Source organism: Hakea prostrata, chromosome 8 (assembly GCF_041222555.1).
Source record: "Hakea prostrata isolate BN-2017 chromosome 8, UWA_Hpros_2, whole genome shotgun sequence".
Classification (NCBI taxonomy): domain Eukaryota; kingdom Viridiplantae; phylum Streptophyta; class Magnoliopsida; order Proteales; family Proteaceae; genus Hakea; species Hakea prostrata.
This window is the reverse complement of record NC_142607.1, coordinates 37,181,224-37,199,814: the sequence shown is the minus strand read 5'-3', so window position 1 is coordinate 37,199,814 and position 18,591 is coordinate 37,181,224. Positions and strand designations below refer to the sequence as shown.

Here is an 18,591-nt window from a genome sequence, read left to right as displayed (position 1 = left end):
TAGATCCAAACCAATCTTGATTTTTGTTAGTTTTATTTTGTTCCAAGGTCTGCAAATTGTATAGAAAATTTCTTTTCCAAGTTGGCCTTGTCGGTTGAGTTTCCAACTAAATGACTTTTGTCCAATCCTTGGCTTCCTTAATTATGTAAAGAAAATGTCAGCGTATAAGCTTGATATTTCTTACCAAAAAAAAGAGAAACTATAAACTAGAAAGAGATGAATTGGCTTAATTTAGTTTTGTGGTGAGACAAGATCATACACATGATCGGAAATAGGTATTAACGAGAGGGATTTATCGTGGTGGGGGAAAGAAACCCGGAAGATCTTCCATCGGCAAAAGAAGACGACGGGGGTGGGCGGCGCATGCAAAAGATGAGCAGTGGTTCTGTGGCGTGCTTGGCAACTCACTGCATCCTGGCCTCAAGAGCAAGAGAGAACGATGGAATGAAACAGAGAGTGAAAAGAGAAGAATGAGGCGGACAGCGAAATAGGGTTTGGACTGGTTGGCTTTGGCGTGGTCTTTAAGAGGCAAGGAATGAAAGCAAAGAAGAGAGAAATGGCGGTGACGCAAGTTGGACTTGGATCATCGGGCAATGGAGGTACATTGCTATGGGAAGGAGGATGGGAATGAGTAGAATCCGGAGATGGAGAAGCGAGGGACAGAAAATTCAGAGGGGGAGAGACGAGGAGCGATGAAGATGGGGAGTCGTTGATCTTCATACTCGCGTTATCCAGAGGTGCGAAGGGAAGCGGGGATCGAAACTATCGCGAGATGAGGAGGAGAGCAAAGAAGGAGAAAGGAATGAGGAAAGAAAAGGAAAGGGTGTTTTTCCTTTCAATCAAGAAGGGGCGACATGTGCGGGGTTGCCGGTGTCGCCAAGCACCGACATGGCGACACCAGGCGACATGTTGGACCATAGTATTTAAGCTATATGTTTTTTTCTGTTTAGGTAAAAGCTAAGGGGACCATAATTACCATCTTCAATTTGTTTGAATAAAATATATGCACATTTAAAACAATAGATTTCAAACGCATTTTTCCACTAGTTTTGAAACATTGATGTGTTTGGCTGCCATCTCAATGCCTTGTAAAGTCTTTAAACTCTATTTTTCCGGAAGGAAAACTTTCAATCCCATCTTGATAATTTTAACATGTTTAACAAATGATACCATCCGATAATCTCATATGATAATTTCACAACCATTTCAAGTGGACCTTACCAAAAAGAAACCTTTAAGTGGATCAAAATTATATTATACCATGACCTAATTGAGTCAAAATCCTCTCCATCTAAGTAAGCTGTTGAGTGGAGAACATATGCATCATTATTATTATTATTATTAGGTCACCACTCTCTCACGTCACCATTGGTATAAGGTCTGGCGCGTGTCAAGGATTATCCTAGGCCAATGCAAAGTCATACGGTCTCATACTACATGTGGTATAGATACTTCCCCTAAGGCACCAACCAACTCGGACTAGGACCCCTAACCTATGGTCATCCACATATAATGGAGGATGCTTCATGTCCTCTCACGGGTATTTACCGGTCTAAAGCCCAGAGCCCTTGTCTATTATATGCAACCCTACCATCTCATGATGACAGTGGGCCGGACACACAGGACCCAACCACTAACATCACGGGTTAACGACTCAATACCCCGCCAAAAGGGTAGTAGTACTCACGAGGTCACCTAACCAAACACTTCTAGACATGCCCTAAATATGTAAATCAGTAATCGGGAAAGAGAGCCAAGGGCACCATAGGAATGCGTCCCATACCATCTCCTCTAGTATCCTATGGCAGAAATGCCAAAAAGGCATTCCCCATTCACAACCACAATATAAGCAATCATATAATGTCACTAGGGCAATGGGTGAACCCACAACCCTAGCAGAAAATACAAGGTAGAAGAAATAATAATATTTTTCCTCTTATACAATCACATTCCATTTCATAACAACAATAATAGATTTCAAAGCAAGGAGCAACATCAGAAGTAATAATAAACATAAATTATAGCAATTCATATTTAACAAAAGACATAAAATAACCACAAGATAATACTAAAGCAATACAAGATATCAATAATGAAAAGTAACTAACATCATTACACATGTAATATAAAGTTAAGTATATTCATCACCTTTTACTTTGTTCTTCCTCCAAATCCAAGAATCCACTCCCACAAATTAGTGATTAAGGATATATTAACCTATTTATGCGAAAGAAATAATTATCACAAATTAGAGCCAATTTGGGTTTCAAAGGATATCTTAAAATCTTCCCACGAAAACCCAAATCTGAAAAACTAGGTTAAAAAGGGTAGTTCTCAACCTCACTAGTGAATGGTCTTTAATTCGTTACCAATTCGAAGTTTATAATGAAGCAAAACTTTGGGAAAGTCTAATTGGAAACAAAAGGATCCTTCGGGTACCTTCAATTTTATTAAATTTGACCCATCTCAAAAAGCCCCAAATTTTGCTCTCATAAATCACCCGTGGGTGACCTAGAGAGTCAAAATGCGTAAACCTTAGCATGGGATCTTACCATTACTCCCATACTCAAGGGAAACATTAATATAAGAAAATATAAGCTTGTATGATACCTATCATTATTCCCTTTCATAGATCCCTCAAAAGAAGATAAAAGAAATTACTCCCACAAACTAGGAAGGGACATTAAAATAAAGATTGAGAAGTAAGCAATCAACCTAACGTGCTTCCCTTTCAAGATTCCCCAAAAGGAAAGGAGAGAAAATACTCACACAATTAACCTTTCTTGAAGTTTTCGTGAAGATTTGAATCACAAAATGCCTCCGGAAGAATGGAAATCACCCCCTCTTTCGTTTCTCCTCTTACCGCAGCCTCAAAGTCGTTCGTGTAAAATAAAATGCGGCTACAAATGAGTTAAAACATAAAATAGGGTTTAAAAATCCAAAATTCCGTTTTTGCCCCTAAATAGAAAATAGTGTGGGGATTGGTTCACCCAAACTTCTAGTCCATGATTGGACCCCCAAACGAACTCCGATTTTGATGATTTTTGGCTCGTTGGAAAGGTCTTTTGACGATCTTCAATTTGATATATATTTGCATCAATCGGATTCTCCATCACTGATCTAAAGATATTCCAAAATTACCCCTTTTACACTATCGAGACTAATCTTCTCTCTTCACTTAAACTCTAGGAGAGTTTTTGAGTCATTATAAGGGTCATCTACCAACATTGGTTCAATTTCCAATCCTTCAGGCTTGATTTGAATGGTCCACGATTATCGCCGAATCAAGGCCTAGATTCTTGGTCTTAAAACCATGGATAAAGGGGTAGAAATCCGGGGGATTTCACATTCCTCCCCCCTTAAAAGAAATTTCGTCCTCGAAATTGAGGAACCTGAGGTGCCAAAAAAATATGATACTTCACCTGCATTTCATCTTTTTTTCTCACATGAGGCTTCTTCTACTTTGTGATTCTTCCACCTACCCCTCACCAAAGGAATGGTTCGATTTCAAAATTGCTTGCCCTTTCGATCCAATATCTCAGAAACCTCTTCTTCATTAAATAAATCCTCACTCAATCCTTCCGATTCTTGTGGTAATAGGTGTTTCTGGTTCTCTATACCTTGACAAAACATAGAAACATGGAATACATTAAGTACACCTGCCAAAGATGTTGGAAGTGCCAACCCATATCCAACCAGTCCCACTTTCTCTATAATTTTAAAAGGACCAACATATCTTGGGCTAAGCTTCCCCTCAATGTTGAACCTCATCACACCTCTCATGCAGACCTGAAATGCCCTTCACCTACACGAAAATAAAGTCCCCTATCACAAAAGACTCAGCTAGACCGAGCTACCTTGATTCTTTCTCTAATCAAATCAACCATAGCTCCAATGGCTTCTCTCAATTCAGGGCACAAAACCCACCCTTGCTTCATCCCAACTTCCACTCATGCCAACTACACAAGCACGAAGCATATCTTCTCTAGCTTCTCTTGCAACAATGGATCCGAAGGCTACAAGGTAATGATCCTGCATCTTAGGGTAGTCCTTGCTATCAAAGCAGCAAAGATTACCTCAAAACCTTCCGGCACATTCTCCAACTCCAACTTCATAATAGAGTTCAACAAAGGCTTACTAAGAACATTAAGGTCAATCACCCTCGAGTGCTCCTCCACTCAAGGCATCGCCACTACATTTGCTACCCGAATGATACCGGATATCGCAATCGTAGTCCTACTAACTCCAACCACCGACGTTATCTCATATTCAACTCCTTCGAAATTTCCAGCCATGGTCGGTGAACAATGGCTATCTTTTCTCCAAAAAGATAGTGGCGTCATATCTTCAAAGCAAGGACCACAACAACCAATTCAAGATCATGAGTAGGATAATTGTATTCATAATCCTTGAGTTGCTGGGACACATAGGCTACCACTTTCCCATGCATAGCACACAACAATACCGATCTTGATGCATCCGAGTAAACCATCAATCCTCCAAAGATCAAGTACACAAAACCGTGCATTGGTCAATCTCTTCTTCAACTCTGGAAGTTCACCTACTCAACGCCTTCAATGGACTTCACTTCCTCTTTCTTTTATGGAAGCCCATAGTTAGCACCCCCATTAGTTCCTTCTAGAGTCCACCACATAGTCTCTCCACAATGCTTCCCAAATCACTTGAACCGAAAACAAGGCCCATCAACGATAAAATAACTTCTCCTCGAACATGAGATGACCGCCAGAGCGCAATCAATTCATGCCTAAGATTGCTAAAATCCTTAATATCCAACTTCACAAATGCACAAGTCCAATAAATCCATCTCTTGTAATAACCACTAGCAAACCAACCAACCATTGAGCAAGGCGGAAAATACCAATTGAAGTGCTTAAAGGTCCCAAAAAAAATTTTAATTAATTTTTAATTATTATATTGGAAACCAATAGAAGTGCTTAGAAGCTTTCCAAAATTTTATTTTTAATAAATATCATGGGGTCTTTGGAATAAGAGGGCCAAGAGAAAGAAAAAAATAATAATAATTTCAAAATTTTTTTCCAAGAGGACTAAGGGTTTCTAAAATTAGGACCCAATTTTTTTTTCTTTTGTTTTAAAAAATAATAAATAAATACCCAGTCTTTGAAATAATAATTTTTTTTAAAGGAACCAAGGGTGGTTTTTTATTTTTTTATTTTTTTTGTTTTGTTTTGTTTTGTTTTTTTTAAATTTTTTTTATCACATGCCCAAAAGAAGAAGAAAAATTTTCTTTTAAACTTTTTTTTTTGGGGGGGACCCAGGAGGTTTCTGAAATCAAGAGCCCAAAAACAAAAATTTGTTTTTTTAATTATTTTATTTTATTTATTTTATGTTTATAGATTTAATTTTTTATTTTGTTTATATATATAAATATATATGATTTATTTTTAAAAACCCATGGTCTCTAAAAACAGCGTCCTGGAAAAAAAAAGTTTATTTATTTATTTATTTTTTAATTTATGAAAAACCATGGGGGGTTGGGCACTGGCTTCAAGCGCCCGGCCACCCGCCCGATAGGTCTTTGGAAATCAGAGACCTACCAAAAGTAAAACTTTTTTTTTTCCTGAGAATATCATGTCGATTATATGTGGATGACCATAGGGTTAGGGGTCAACGTAGTCCAAGTTGGTTAGTGCCATAGGATACGTTGACTCTAGGTGGGAAAGTATCGAACCAACATGGCACTAGGCATGAGGGGAGATATTGGATACTGAACCGAGTTGGTTGGTGCTATAGGGGAAGTATCTATACCACATGTAGTACGAGACCGTATAACTTTGAATTGGACCTAGGATTATCCTTGATACGCGCCAGATCGTATACCAATGGTGATGTGAGAGAGTGGTGACCTAATCCCCAACTATGGCTTGACAGGAATTTACACAACAACCGCGGAGAACCCAACAGACGTGCATTAGAGCCGTGAGGGAAGAGTGATGAGACCGCCCAAAGAAGACTGGTGTGTGACTTAATGCGTGTCTACCATAGAGACTTCATGATAGAGTTAGGAGCATAATCATTCACATATCATATCATTGTCATTAATTACATTATTGATATTCATATTGTATGTGTGGTGTGGAATCTTGTGAATGAATGCATGATATGATGTTGAGTTGACCTCACTGAGTTCTTTTGAACTCATTCCTTTTATATGTCTTTTTCTATTAGATTATACTGCAGGTTATGAGGACTTATTCCAAATGGAGGATTCGTTGCTAGTATATCTTCTTGAAGGAGTGACCGAAGAAGAAGTGGACGCACATGGAACTTCATGCCAGTATCAAGACTATTCTTTTGGGTGAGATTCCATTAGAGAACTAGTCTAGTTTAGTTTTCCGCTGCGTTGAAAATTACTCTCTTTTCTTTTCAAAACTTTGATGTTATATTTTTATTTTGAAGTAATGGATGATTGTAACCATTATTTCGGTTTTGATAACTTAGTATGATAAACTTGATTTATTCTTGTCCATTTAATTATGCTATATCATGTTTTGTATGGATTTGTCACTGAACCAAGATGTTGCGGTGTATCACCCCCACGGGCATTCGGGTAATGACCGGATCCGGTTTGGTGGGGTGTGACAGTCAAATTGCACAAGAGATGGGAGCTAATGTGGATGAGTTCTTGGCCATAGATGGGAGAGTGCACACCGAGCCTAATCGTCCCTTTGTACCACACCCCGGTGCATCAAATGTCAGTGAGGATAATATTATATGGTAGATGATTATGATTATGTTACTTAGCCACCCGCTAGTTAGGCACAGGATGATGAAGATGATGATGATGATGATGATGTTGGACTTGGTAGTGGGCATGACAGGGAGAGTGATGAAGATGATGATGATGATGGTGGTGGGTGATGATGATGATGATGATGATGATGATGATGATGAAGGGTTTGCTGATCAAGATTCAGCTGAACCACGGGAGAGACCACCACCACCACCACCAGAGCCAGCAATGACCCCAGTTGAGAGTCAGGGACAGGGAGGGCCATTGAAGTTCACGGGGGAGACTCAGTTCACCCACGCTACCTAGGATGTCGACCATAGTGCAAGTCGTAGTTCCACTCATAGCAGGAAGGGGAAAGGGAAAGGGAAGCAGCATAGACATGGGTATGAGGATGACACTTCATCGCATGGGTCTTACCATCCCATTGATATGAATAGCTTGGCAGGCTCCATGGGATCCATGAGTCTAGATGAGTCAAGAGGCTCCACTGCCGGATACTGGATACCAGCAATAGCCTATCCCCACTCATACGAGAGTGGTATGGAGAGTGTTGGATCTTCTTCTGAGGCTTATAGTAATGCATCTTATGGTCAAGGGTTTCCTCAGAGTTATGGGAGACATAGACTAGTGGAACAAACTAGGATGTATTATCCAGCGTCTGTCAGGAGGACGGTATATGTGCACAGGGGTGCAATTTATATGGATGCTAATTCGGGATCACAAACGTTTGTGGAGCAGATCTTCGGCATGCAACCCAACCCCTACCCCTGAGGCTAAATCAGGACTTCCCTATCCATATTGTGCATTCCCTCAGATTGGATATCTTAGGCATGTTGATGACCAGACCTATAGAGTTGTAGTTGTCGATTACCTTGACAACCATAAGCATCACATGTCATGGGATGTCTATATCCGTTGGTCAGAGGAGAGGATATCATAGGCACAACACTACTCAAGTTACGGGATGGATCTGCCGAGGCACTCCTCTTGGCACTGATTTAGTGAGTTGTACTTCCCATTTTATTTTTATTACTAGTTACATTGTATCTGATGTTTAGAATTTATTTGATGTTTTGCATTGAACTCATAAGTTAGAAGTCATATGTTGAATGTTATGCTTAAGTATAGTTAACTTTATTGTGTACTTCTCGGTCAACTTTACATAAATGTTATGTACTTTGAATGACATATTTACATTGATTTCTTTTAATAAAATGCATGTGCCAATGTGTTCTTTATTCCCTAATTAGCATAAATGCAGAATCCCACCTCAAAATACTTTCTAAAACCTATGGAATCTTGTCTGAAAAAATCCTCGATTTCCTCAAAATTTCCCAAGTTTCCACCTAAGTTTCCCATTTTCACCCGATCGAAACTTGAGTTTCAATTCCCTCAAATTTTTTACCATGATCAGAATCTGATTTGAGCTTAATCATGTATTACCACATGGTGAGGATGAACTGATTTTGGTTTAAATTTGATACTCTAATCACAGTTGATACGAACAATACACCTATAGCATTTAAGAATAATTACCATGACAGCATACGAGGCCTAAAATTTTAAAAATAGCTTCTTGTTATAAATAATATTTATTTATGGATGTCCATTACCCCCAAAGATATTGTACTTCCAATTGAAGATCTCAACTACCTCAGGATGCAATCTTGGTGATTCACATTCCATGTCAAGATTATCTTATTGTGTGTGAGAATCATATATTGTATTTCTTTGTAGACTCTAATATTACCATATCAGAGAAGATGCTAGTTCCATTATAAATATGTAATGACTAACTTAATAGAAGAGTCGAACTCATCTTGTCTTTCTTATTTGTATTCAATGTTTTCTTTATAACACGTTATCAGCACGAGTCTACTCAAAGTATTACGTTTTGAGAAGAAAGACAGCAGATTATGAATCATTATGTTTTCTATTCCAAAGTGAAAAGATGATCGACCTCCTCACGCGTTTTTGTAAATAATGGAGTTTACCTTGTCTATCTTGTAATGTAAGTGTATCATGATAAAAATGTATGTATTATTAGGTTGTCTTAACAATTATGGTTTGTCATTAGCCAATCTAAATATAATGATTTTATTTTTTGTATATAGTGGTTATTAGTCTTGCACCACAAATATTGTTAAATGCACCTGAAATTGCAAGATTTTAAACTGTAAATGATTACAGTTTTGCAGATGCATTTGAAGTTGCAAGATTTGAAACTGTAAATGAGTACAGCTCTGCAGATGCACACGAAGTTGTAAGATCTGAAATTGTAAATGAATACAGTTCTGCAGATGCACATGAAGTTGCAAGATTTGAAACTGTAAATAAGTTCAGTTCTGCAATTTTTAAAATTAGTTCTCCATGGAAATTATGTGGATAAAATATTATTGATGAAGACTTACCAGCAAATTTTCAAGCTTCAGATGTGTTGTTACAATAGTAATATTGTAAAAGAAATTTTAATAAATACTCTAAATGATATCATGCCTATTTTTGGCTGGGAGTAAAATAATAGACTATTAATAAAAAGTCATGAAGCTTGTTTTATTGGTTCCGTTCCATTATTTGAAGTGAATGCAGCAATTCATGATATGCCTGAAAGAAGGCAAAATTAAAATTATGGTCATGATTATGGAAGAGGACGAGGAAAAAGACGGAACAATTACTATCATTATGATTGAAATAAATAAGAGAATAATAAGGATTCTCAATATAACTCTTCAAGGAGTGAAGATAATATTTGTTATCGATGTGGTATGAAAGCCATTAAACATGTATCTGTCGTACTCCACAATAATTAATAAAGCTTTGTCAAGCCTTAATTAAAAAATAAAAATAATGTGGAGATAAATTAGATTTTCCAAAATCATGATACTTGAGCAATTTTTGCTTATAAAAGAGATGATTTTGATAGCCTCACAGATATTCCATATCTAGATGATGCAAATTCCTTTGAAGATAATAGTTGAAGATTTGGTTATGTTAGTCGAATTCAAATAAAATAAAATAAAATATTATACTAGTTTTTAATTATTTTTTCTTCAAATCTCTTCTCATATGTTAGGTTATCTTAAATTTAATCTTTTTCTTTTCTTTTGATGTATTTTGTTTCATTTTGATGAAAAATGTGAATATTCTGTTATATGCTATGACGCATATTATATTGAAAAAATATATATATATTTTTTTCTTATTTGATGATGCATAAGCCAATGTTCATATAATAATCGGTAGTACAACATTGATTGGAAGCACCGGAAGAGTTAATCTATTATTATTTGGGAGATGAAATTGACTATAAATAATTCATCATTTTGTAGTAAGTCTCAAAGAAACTTGTTAAGTTTCTAAGCTATTTGCCAAAATGATTATCAGATTGAGACTACAATTAATGGTAAAAATGAATATCTATACATTACTACAAAAGTGTTAGACATTTTCTCCCAGTTTGTACTACACGAATATATTCGCATGGTTGAAACACTTGCTTAGGTAAATCAAAAGAACATTGATTCTGATAGTTTTATCATTTGGCATGACCAGTTGGACCATCCCGTATCAAGTATAGTGCGAAAAATTATTTAAAATTCAATTGTCATCTATTGAAGAACTAGAAGATTCTTTAATTAAGTGAATTTTCTTGTAGTGCTTGTTTTTAAGGAAATTCTATTATTAGATATTCACCAGCTAAAGTTAAGATTGAACATTTTACGTTTTTGAAACTTATAGAGGATGAAATATATAGGTCCATTGACCCATCATGTAGACCATTTAGATAATATATGATTTTAGTAGATACATCTATAAAATGGTCACATGTATGTTCATTATGAACTCACATTTGAAGCTCCTCCACAAGAAATTTTTTGGTGTCCTCCTGCTGTAGGTTGGGTTAAACTAAATATTGATGGGTCTTCTTTAGACAATCCAGGAAGGTCTGGCGGTGGAGGAGTATTTCGAAATGAAGTTGCTGCGGTGGTTTTCAATTTCAGTATTTTTTTAAATGTTAAAACCAACTTTGAGGCTGAATTGGAAACTTTCATTCACGGATTACGTTGGGCAAGGCATTTACAAATTAAAAAGCTTTGGGTAGAAAGTGATTCAAAAGCTGTGGTGACTTTAATACAACAGAAGAAAATACCTTGGTATATATTTCATATGTGGAGAGAGCTACAAGAATATTTGTTGATTATAGATTGGAAGATTTCATATTGCTATCGTGAAATAATACAGTGGCAGATTTTTTGGCAAATTCGGCAGTTAGAATAGGAACTTCTGATATTAACATTCCTTGGTCAGCTTCAATCCTTAATGAACTTGATGTGGATGCCTCTAGACGTCCTAGATTTCGTTTTATAAGTTAGTGGTTTTCTAATCTGAGCAGGAACCAGTGAGGAAGGGTGTATTGGGGGCAACAGTTGTTGCGGGTAAAGGAGGTTGGTTCTTTATACGATATTAATTGATGTATTTTTAATATTTCTTCTTCGCTTAATATAATGATCCTTTTAGCGAAAAAAATGAACTCACATTTGATATTTACGAAATTGTTTGCTCAAATAATTAGATTAAGAACACAATTTATGGATTATAAGATAAAGACAATTTGACTTGATAATGCTGGTGAATTTACATCTCAGGCTGTATGATTATTGTATAACAACTGAGGTCACAGTTAAATAACATGTTACTCATGTTTATATCCAAAATGGTTTGGCAAAATTATTTATTAAATATCTCCAATTAATAGCTAAACCATTGTTTATGAGAACAAAACATCATTTGTATGCATCAGCCAAAAAAATTGTCATAAATTCTCCTTATTATAATTGGTTTATAGTTAGAAGCAAAATATTTCTCATCTTAAAATTTTTGGATGTGCGGCTTATGTTTCAATTGCTCCACCACAGCGCATAAAGATGAGTTCTCAAACAAAGTTGGGAATATATGTTGGATATGAATTTCCTTATATAATTCAATATCTTGCCAATGATAGGAGATTTATTTAAAGCAATACTTGCTGAGTATTATTTTGATGAATTTGTTTTTCTAACATGAGGGGGAGATAATAAACAGTTGGAAAAAAAGATTGATTATAATGCATTATCATTATCTCACTTTAGATCTTCACTCTGAGCAATGTGAACTTGAAGTTCAAAGGATAATGCAATAAATATTATGAATCAACTACCAGATTTGCTAACCTGCTACAAGTTACTAAATTTCATATTCCAGTTGCAAATGCTCTAATTAGAGTTGATGTCCTAACAAGACAATTTATTAGTGCAATTGAAATTAGAACACATTTAAAACGTGGAAAATCAATCGGTTCCAAGGATAAAATCCTAGAAAAATGAAAGGAGCAAATGATCAAGATGGTCATAATATGGAGACAATTGATTATGAAAATCCTGAAGACATAACTTCCTATAAAACCCCAGAAGAGATTCATGTACCTAAAAATAATGAAGAGATCTTGATTTGTTATATCATTACAGGAAAAGGATGGAACCGAAAATATAAAGTTGTCGATAACATTTTTGCATATTATGTTATTGTTGAAATAATGCAATAAGACGAGGATCTTGAATACAAATTTGTTGATGAATGTAAATAAAGAAATGATTGGCAAAAATGTAAAGACGCAATTCAAGTAGTATTGAATTCGTTTGAAAAATTAAAGTTTTTGGACTTGTAGTCCAACATCTGAAGGTATATAGCCAATGGGGTAAAATTGAGTTCTCATGTGAAAAATAAAATGAGAAAAAGAATGAAATTATAATATGTAAAGCATGAATTATGGCACAAGAATTTTTGCAGAGCCCTACCATTGATTACATGGAAACATGTTCTTTTGTGGTGGATACAATCACCTTCAAATATCTTATTAGTCTGGCTGTATATGAAAATTATAGCATGCGTCTAATGGATATTATTACAGCCTATTTATATGGCTCACTCGAGTGTAATATATATATATAAATCCCTGAAGAATTCAAAATGCCTGAAGCATATAAAAATTCCTTAGAAGTTTGTTCAATAAGGCTTCAGAGATGATCAGGGCATATATAGTATAATCTCCTTAGTGGATATTTACTAAATGAAACGTATAAAAATGATTCAATTTATTATTGTGCATTTATTAAAGGATATGGATCTAATTTTAATAAGTGTATATGTTGATATTATCGAAACTCCTGAAGAGTTTCCAAAAGCAGTAAATTATTTGAAGAAAGTTGAAATGAAAAATTTTGAAAATACAATATATTGTCTTGACTTGATAATTTAGCATTTGAAGGATGAAGTATTCGTTCATCAATCAATTTATATAGAGATTATTTTGAAGTAATTTTACATAGATAAAGTACATACATTGAGTACCTCAATAGTTGTGAGATTGCTCAATATAAATAAATATTCATTTCGATGCTAAAAAAACTATGAAGAATTTTTTGGTTCTGAAGTATCATATCTCAATGCAGTCAATGAATTATTGACATTATGTCAATATTTCAGTACATTTGAGGAATTATTGACATTTTGTTATTTTATGAATGTGGACATCAACTTATTTGTTATGCAGATGCAAGATATTTATCTGATCTACATGAAACTAGATCTCAAACATGTTATTTATTCACAAGTAAATGTAGCTATTTCATGGCTATCAACAAAACAAACTATAGCTGTTATTTCTTCAAATCATGCAGAGATAATAGTGATTCATGAAGTAAGTTGACAATATATTTGGTTAAGAACAATGTTACAACACATTCAGGAAGCATGCAATCTTCTACTAGAATAAGGGGTTTCAACAATATTATATGAAGACTATGCTACATGCATAGCTCAATTGAAGGGATGATACATCAAATGAGATAGATAGAACGAAATATATTTCACTAAAATTTTCTTCACTCATGATCTTCAATAACATGGTGAAATCAATGTTCATTGAATTCATGCAATTGATAATTTGACTGATTTATTAACTGAGGCACTGCTTACTTCAAAGTTTGAGAAGCTGGTACATGATATTGGAATATGCGTATTCAAAGATACTCAATGATATTATCATCAAGGGGAGTAAAATACGTGCTACACTCTTTTTTCCTTCACCAAGGTTTTGTCACACTGAGTTTTCCTAATAAGGTTTTTAATGAGGCAGCTTTCAATACGTATTATTTAGATATGTATACTATTTTTCCTTCACTAAGATTTTTTCCCACAGGGTTCTAAGCTTAGTAAGGTTTTAACGAGGTATATTATCTATTGATAAACATCCAAGGGGTAGTGTTATAAATAATATTTATTTATGGATGTCTATTACTCCTAAAAAGATTGTACTTCCAATTGAAGATCTCAACTACTTCAAGATGCAATCTTGGTGATTCACATTTTCATATTATTGAAGATCACACCCATCTCATATTACACAATGTTTGCAGTCAATATTTCCATTCTATGCACCTTCTATCTTAGGCGACAATCTATAATTCCATGTCAATATTATCTTATTGTGTGTGAGAATCATATATTGTACTTCTTTGTAGACTCTGATGCTATCATATAAGAGAAGATGCTATTTCCATTATAAATATGTAATGACTAACTCAATCGAAGAGTTGAACTCATCTTGTCTTTTTTCTTTGTATTCAATAGTTTCTTTATAACACTTCTCAGCTTTCCCTTTTTTTCTTTTTTTCGAAGCTTAACTTGTAAGACCTCAACGGTGGAAATGCATCCTGAACGTAACATATGCTATCCTCGATGAGCGAAGTAGATCCAATTTCAAATTTAAATTCCTCAATTCTCCACATAACCTACACTTAAGATAGAATTGGGTTTCCCGAAATAGTGAGCACTGTGAATGGATCTCAAATTAGATCTTATCACATTGATTTGGAGATACGGTAGGCTTTTCTATCATTGTTCTAAAATTAGAAAGCTTCTTATTTACGTATGCTGTTGGTTGAGCATCACGCGGGACCATGTGGACCCAACAAAATTTGGATGGAATTAATGATCTGTTGGTCCAGCAAAATTCGGTTGAGCATCAAGTGGGATTGGGTGGGGCCCAACAGAATTTGGATGGTTTGGAAGGCTCTTCTTTGGTCGTTCACTCCAGTATTGATGAGCAGCAGCTTTTGGAAGTAGTTCTTTCTTCAAGCTCTCTTCCTGATCAAGTGGAGGGTGGCTCTCTTCGTCGTAAGCCTGGTCGCCCAAGGAAATATAAGAAGGTTAGAGAAAACTGATGTTAATATACCCTAGATAGTATTGATAAGGAGAGAACTTGATTTAGATGTTGTTGGTTGCTCTCGTTTCAGATTTTGATTCATTATCTATGATTATGTGAGTTGGATCCAGTGAGGTTGGGTGCATTTTGGGGCAACTGATGTTGCCGGTTTGAGGGATGATACTTTGATAGTATGTTTGTTATTTTTCTTTTTGCTTTTTAATACAAATGACCCTTTTAGCGATAAAAAAAAAAAAAAAAGAAAAAAGAAAAAAGAAAGCTTCTTATTTTACTAATCTCTTGACAAGTTCGATTGCGTTCAGAGTCATTGGTTTTCTGGGTTAGTTTGGTTATCGGAAACTGCATTGGTACTTGGAAGTTGGATGCAAAAGAGGTCATACAAGAGTTCTCTTTAAATTTAAAAAGATTAAGAAAGTGCTAATAAAATAAAAAGATTTATATTTTTTATTTTACACCGCTAGATCAATTTATTGATGTACGACGCTCTCCCAACTACCAAAAGAGAGATACCCACGCAACAACAATTAAAATCCCAAATAAGAGAAAGGATTACAAGGACACAAAAAAAAACACCATATTGTGGAGTCATACTGTTTGGATTTAGTTAACCACCATATTTCCATGTCTAATCCTCTTATTGAGATCATTCTCATCTGACTAGATAGTTTAAATCTAAAACAATCCTTTGATTTTTGTTAATTTTGTTTTGTTTTAGTTAGAATTTCGTTTCAGAGAGAATTCTTCCACATTAATTCATGAGTACATTTGAATTTGAATTACAACTTGTTTACAGTCAAGCTCTACAACTTGTTGACACCTTAACCATAACTCAAAGTCTTCTTGATCGGTCGGAGATAAAATCAATGGAGGATAGAGTTAGTTACGGTGGATTTGAATTTGAATTTGAATTCAGAGGCTTATCCTTTACAATTCACTGCAAATTGTATAGCAAATGCCTTTTTCCAAAAGTTGACCTTGTTAGTTGAATTCCCAACTTAAATGGCTTTTGTCCGATCTTTAGCTTCCTTAATTATGTAAAGCAGATGTCACTGCTTGTAAAAGCTCTTATCTTTTTTCTTACCAAAAAAAAAAAGAAAAAAAGATAAAAATGGTAAGAGATCTCGTGAATTGGCTTCAAATTAATCTTGTGGTTGAGACAAGATACATTGATTCAGGAAATCGGGTACTTAAGCTATATGTTTTTTGTTTTTTTGTTTTTTTGTTTTTTTTTTTTTTCCCTGTTTATGTAAAAGCTAAGGGACCACAATTACCATCTTCAATTTGTTTGAATAAAAAATATGTACATTTAAAAATAAGAGATCCAAATGCGTTTTTCCACTAGTTTTGTGGTACCAAACATTGATGTGTTTACCTGCCATCTCAATGCCTCGTAAATAATAAGAAGCGTGAACATGCACATATAGAGCATCAGCATTAATCCTCAAAACAACTTTCAAGCTAAACCTAACGACAATGCGAAAAGTAACAAATTCATGAAACGCATGCAATCCCCAACTTTGAATTTTAAATTCCTCTTTATAATCAGTATTAATCCTAAAAGCAAGATTAATGCTAAACCTAGTTGTAATATAAAATTAACAAATCTCATGAAACACAAGCAATCCTGGCTTTAAACTTTGAATGCCTCTATATAAAGCGTCAGTTTCAGTACTGAACATAACTAGATCTGAGTTATATAGCTGAGGTTTCTGAAAATGGAGAGGGAATCAATGGATCTTATTGCGAATGAGAGTGGGGAGGAGTTGTTCAATGCTCAAACTCATATATGGAACCATTTACTCAGTTTTATAAATTCTATGTCACTTAGATGTGCAGTTCAATTAGATATACCAAATATTGTTCACAATCATCACCAACCCATCACCCTCTCTGAACTAGCCACAAAGCTTGCCATCCCTAAGACCAAGACTGCTTGTCTATTTCGCCTCATGCGCTTACTGGTGCATTCCGGCTTCTTTGCAATTCAAGAGGATGAAGGATATGTGCTCACACCGTGTTCTAGGCTCCTCCTTAACGGTAGTGACAAGAGTTTGTCACCCCTCTTCCGAGTAATGCTTGATCCAATCTTGCTGATGCCTTGGAATTTCCTTGGCACATGGTTCCAAGGGGATGGTCTTACTCCATTTCAGACTACTCATGGGAAGGGCCTATGGGACTATGCAGGTGAAGACAATGAACTCAACAAGTTCTTCAATGAAGCAATGGCAAGCGATGCTCGACTAGTAATTAGTGTGGTTGTTACAGAGTGCAAGGTAGTGTTTGAGGGATTAAGTTCATTGATTGACGTTGGAGGTGGCACTGGAACTATGGCTAAGACCATCGCTAAAACATTTCCAACCTTGAAATGTTCGGTGTTTGACCTACCACATGTGGTTGCTACTATGGAAGGAAGCGACAACTTAAACTATATTGCAGGTGACATGTTTGAGAAAATCCCCCAGGCAGATGCAGTTTTTCTCAAAGTAAGTGAACCCCATTTTTATTATTATTGTCACTAATTTTTAAATGTTCGATTCCATTAATTGAACTTTGACATGTCAACAGTGGATTTTACATGATTGGAATGATGAGCAATGCATAGAGATACTGAAAAGATGCAAAGAGGCAATCTCTGCTGAGGTTAGGGAAGGAAAACCAGGGAAGGTGATCATCATAGACATGGTAGTGGAAGATAAAGCGCCAGAAAATAAATCAACAGAAACTCAACTCTTCCTTGATATGTTAATGATGACTTTGCTAACTGGAAAAGAAAGAACAGAGAAAGAATGGAAAGAGCTTTTCTTGAAGGCTGGTTTTACTCAATATAAGATCTATCCTGTCTTGGGTTTAAGGTCTCTTATTGAAGTCTATCCTTAATTAGTTACATGACTTGGTGCAAGGACAGTGACCTATATACGGTTAGTTTTTACTGGCTCACATCTTGAAGGAAGAGTTCTGTTTGCTTGAATTTTTCTATATTTGAAGTCATAAAAGGTTTAGTGGTATTGGTTTGTGTTTATGCTTAATAATGTCGTGATGCAAATTTGAGGAGTCGCCTATGTAATTTGTGGAAGATTAGACCTTCATAGGAGTCTCCTACGAAATTTGTAGACAAAAAAGGACAAGGATTGTGAAGATTGAAAAGAGAAAAAAAGTAGATCTTCATAGCTTGTCTTCCTAGTGGAAGCAGATTGATTCTGTCCTCTCTTCTGTTGTGTTTCGGTCGTTATTTAATACAAATACTATTCATGTCGAAAAATAATTGCAAGAGATTAAATATACATGACTGCTACATTTTAGGAGACGTTTAAGAATTACAAAAAAAAATCAATGATTATGATTAAATCTGATAAATTCAATGGCTAAATTTTAACATGATTTAAATTGCTATTAGTAGAATTGAAATTCTAGGAGAAAGAAAGAACAATGAATTAAAAGAAAAATTCAATTATGCTTTCTGAAAAGAATACTAGAAAAATACTGAGTGGGAGAGAGGAATAATTTGAGAAAAATAGACTATATCTAATAATTGTGTAGAAGATTTAAGAAGACTTCC

General features: G+C 35.2%; 1 protein-coding gene across 1 annotated transcript; it reads left to right on the top strand.

Moving 5' to 3' along the window:
• The first annotated feature begins 16,730 nt into the window (after nucleotides 1-16,730).
• On the top strand, nucleotides 16,731-18,217 carry LOC149007730 (putative O-methyltransferase 3). Its single transcript, XM_089165819.1, has 2 exons — nucleotides 16,731-17,518; nucleotides 17,601-18,217. The coding sequence occupies exons 1-2, from the start codon at nucleotides 16,751-16,753 to the stop codon at nucleotides 17,910-17,912; spliced, it is 1,080 nt and encodes a 359-aa protein (XP_089021945.1). The 5' UTR covers nucleotides 16,731-16,750; the 3' UTR covers nucleotides 17,913-18,217.
• Nucleotides 18,218-18,591: the final 374 nt, after the last annotated feature.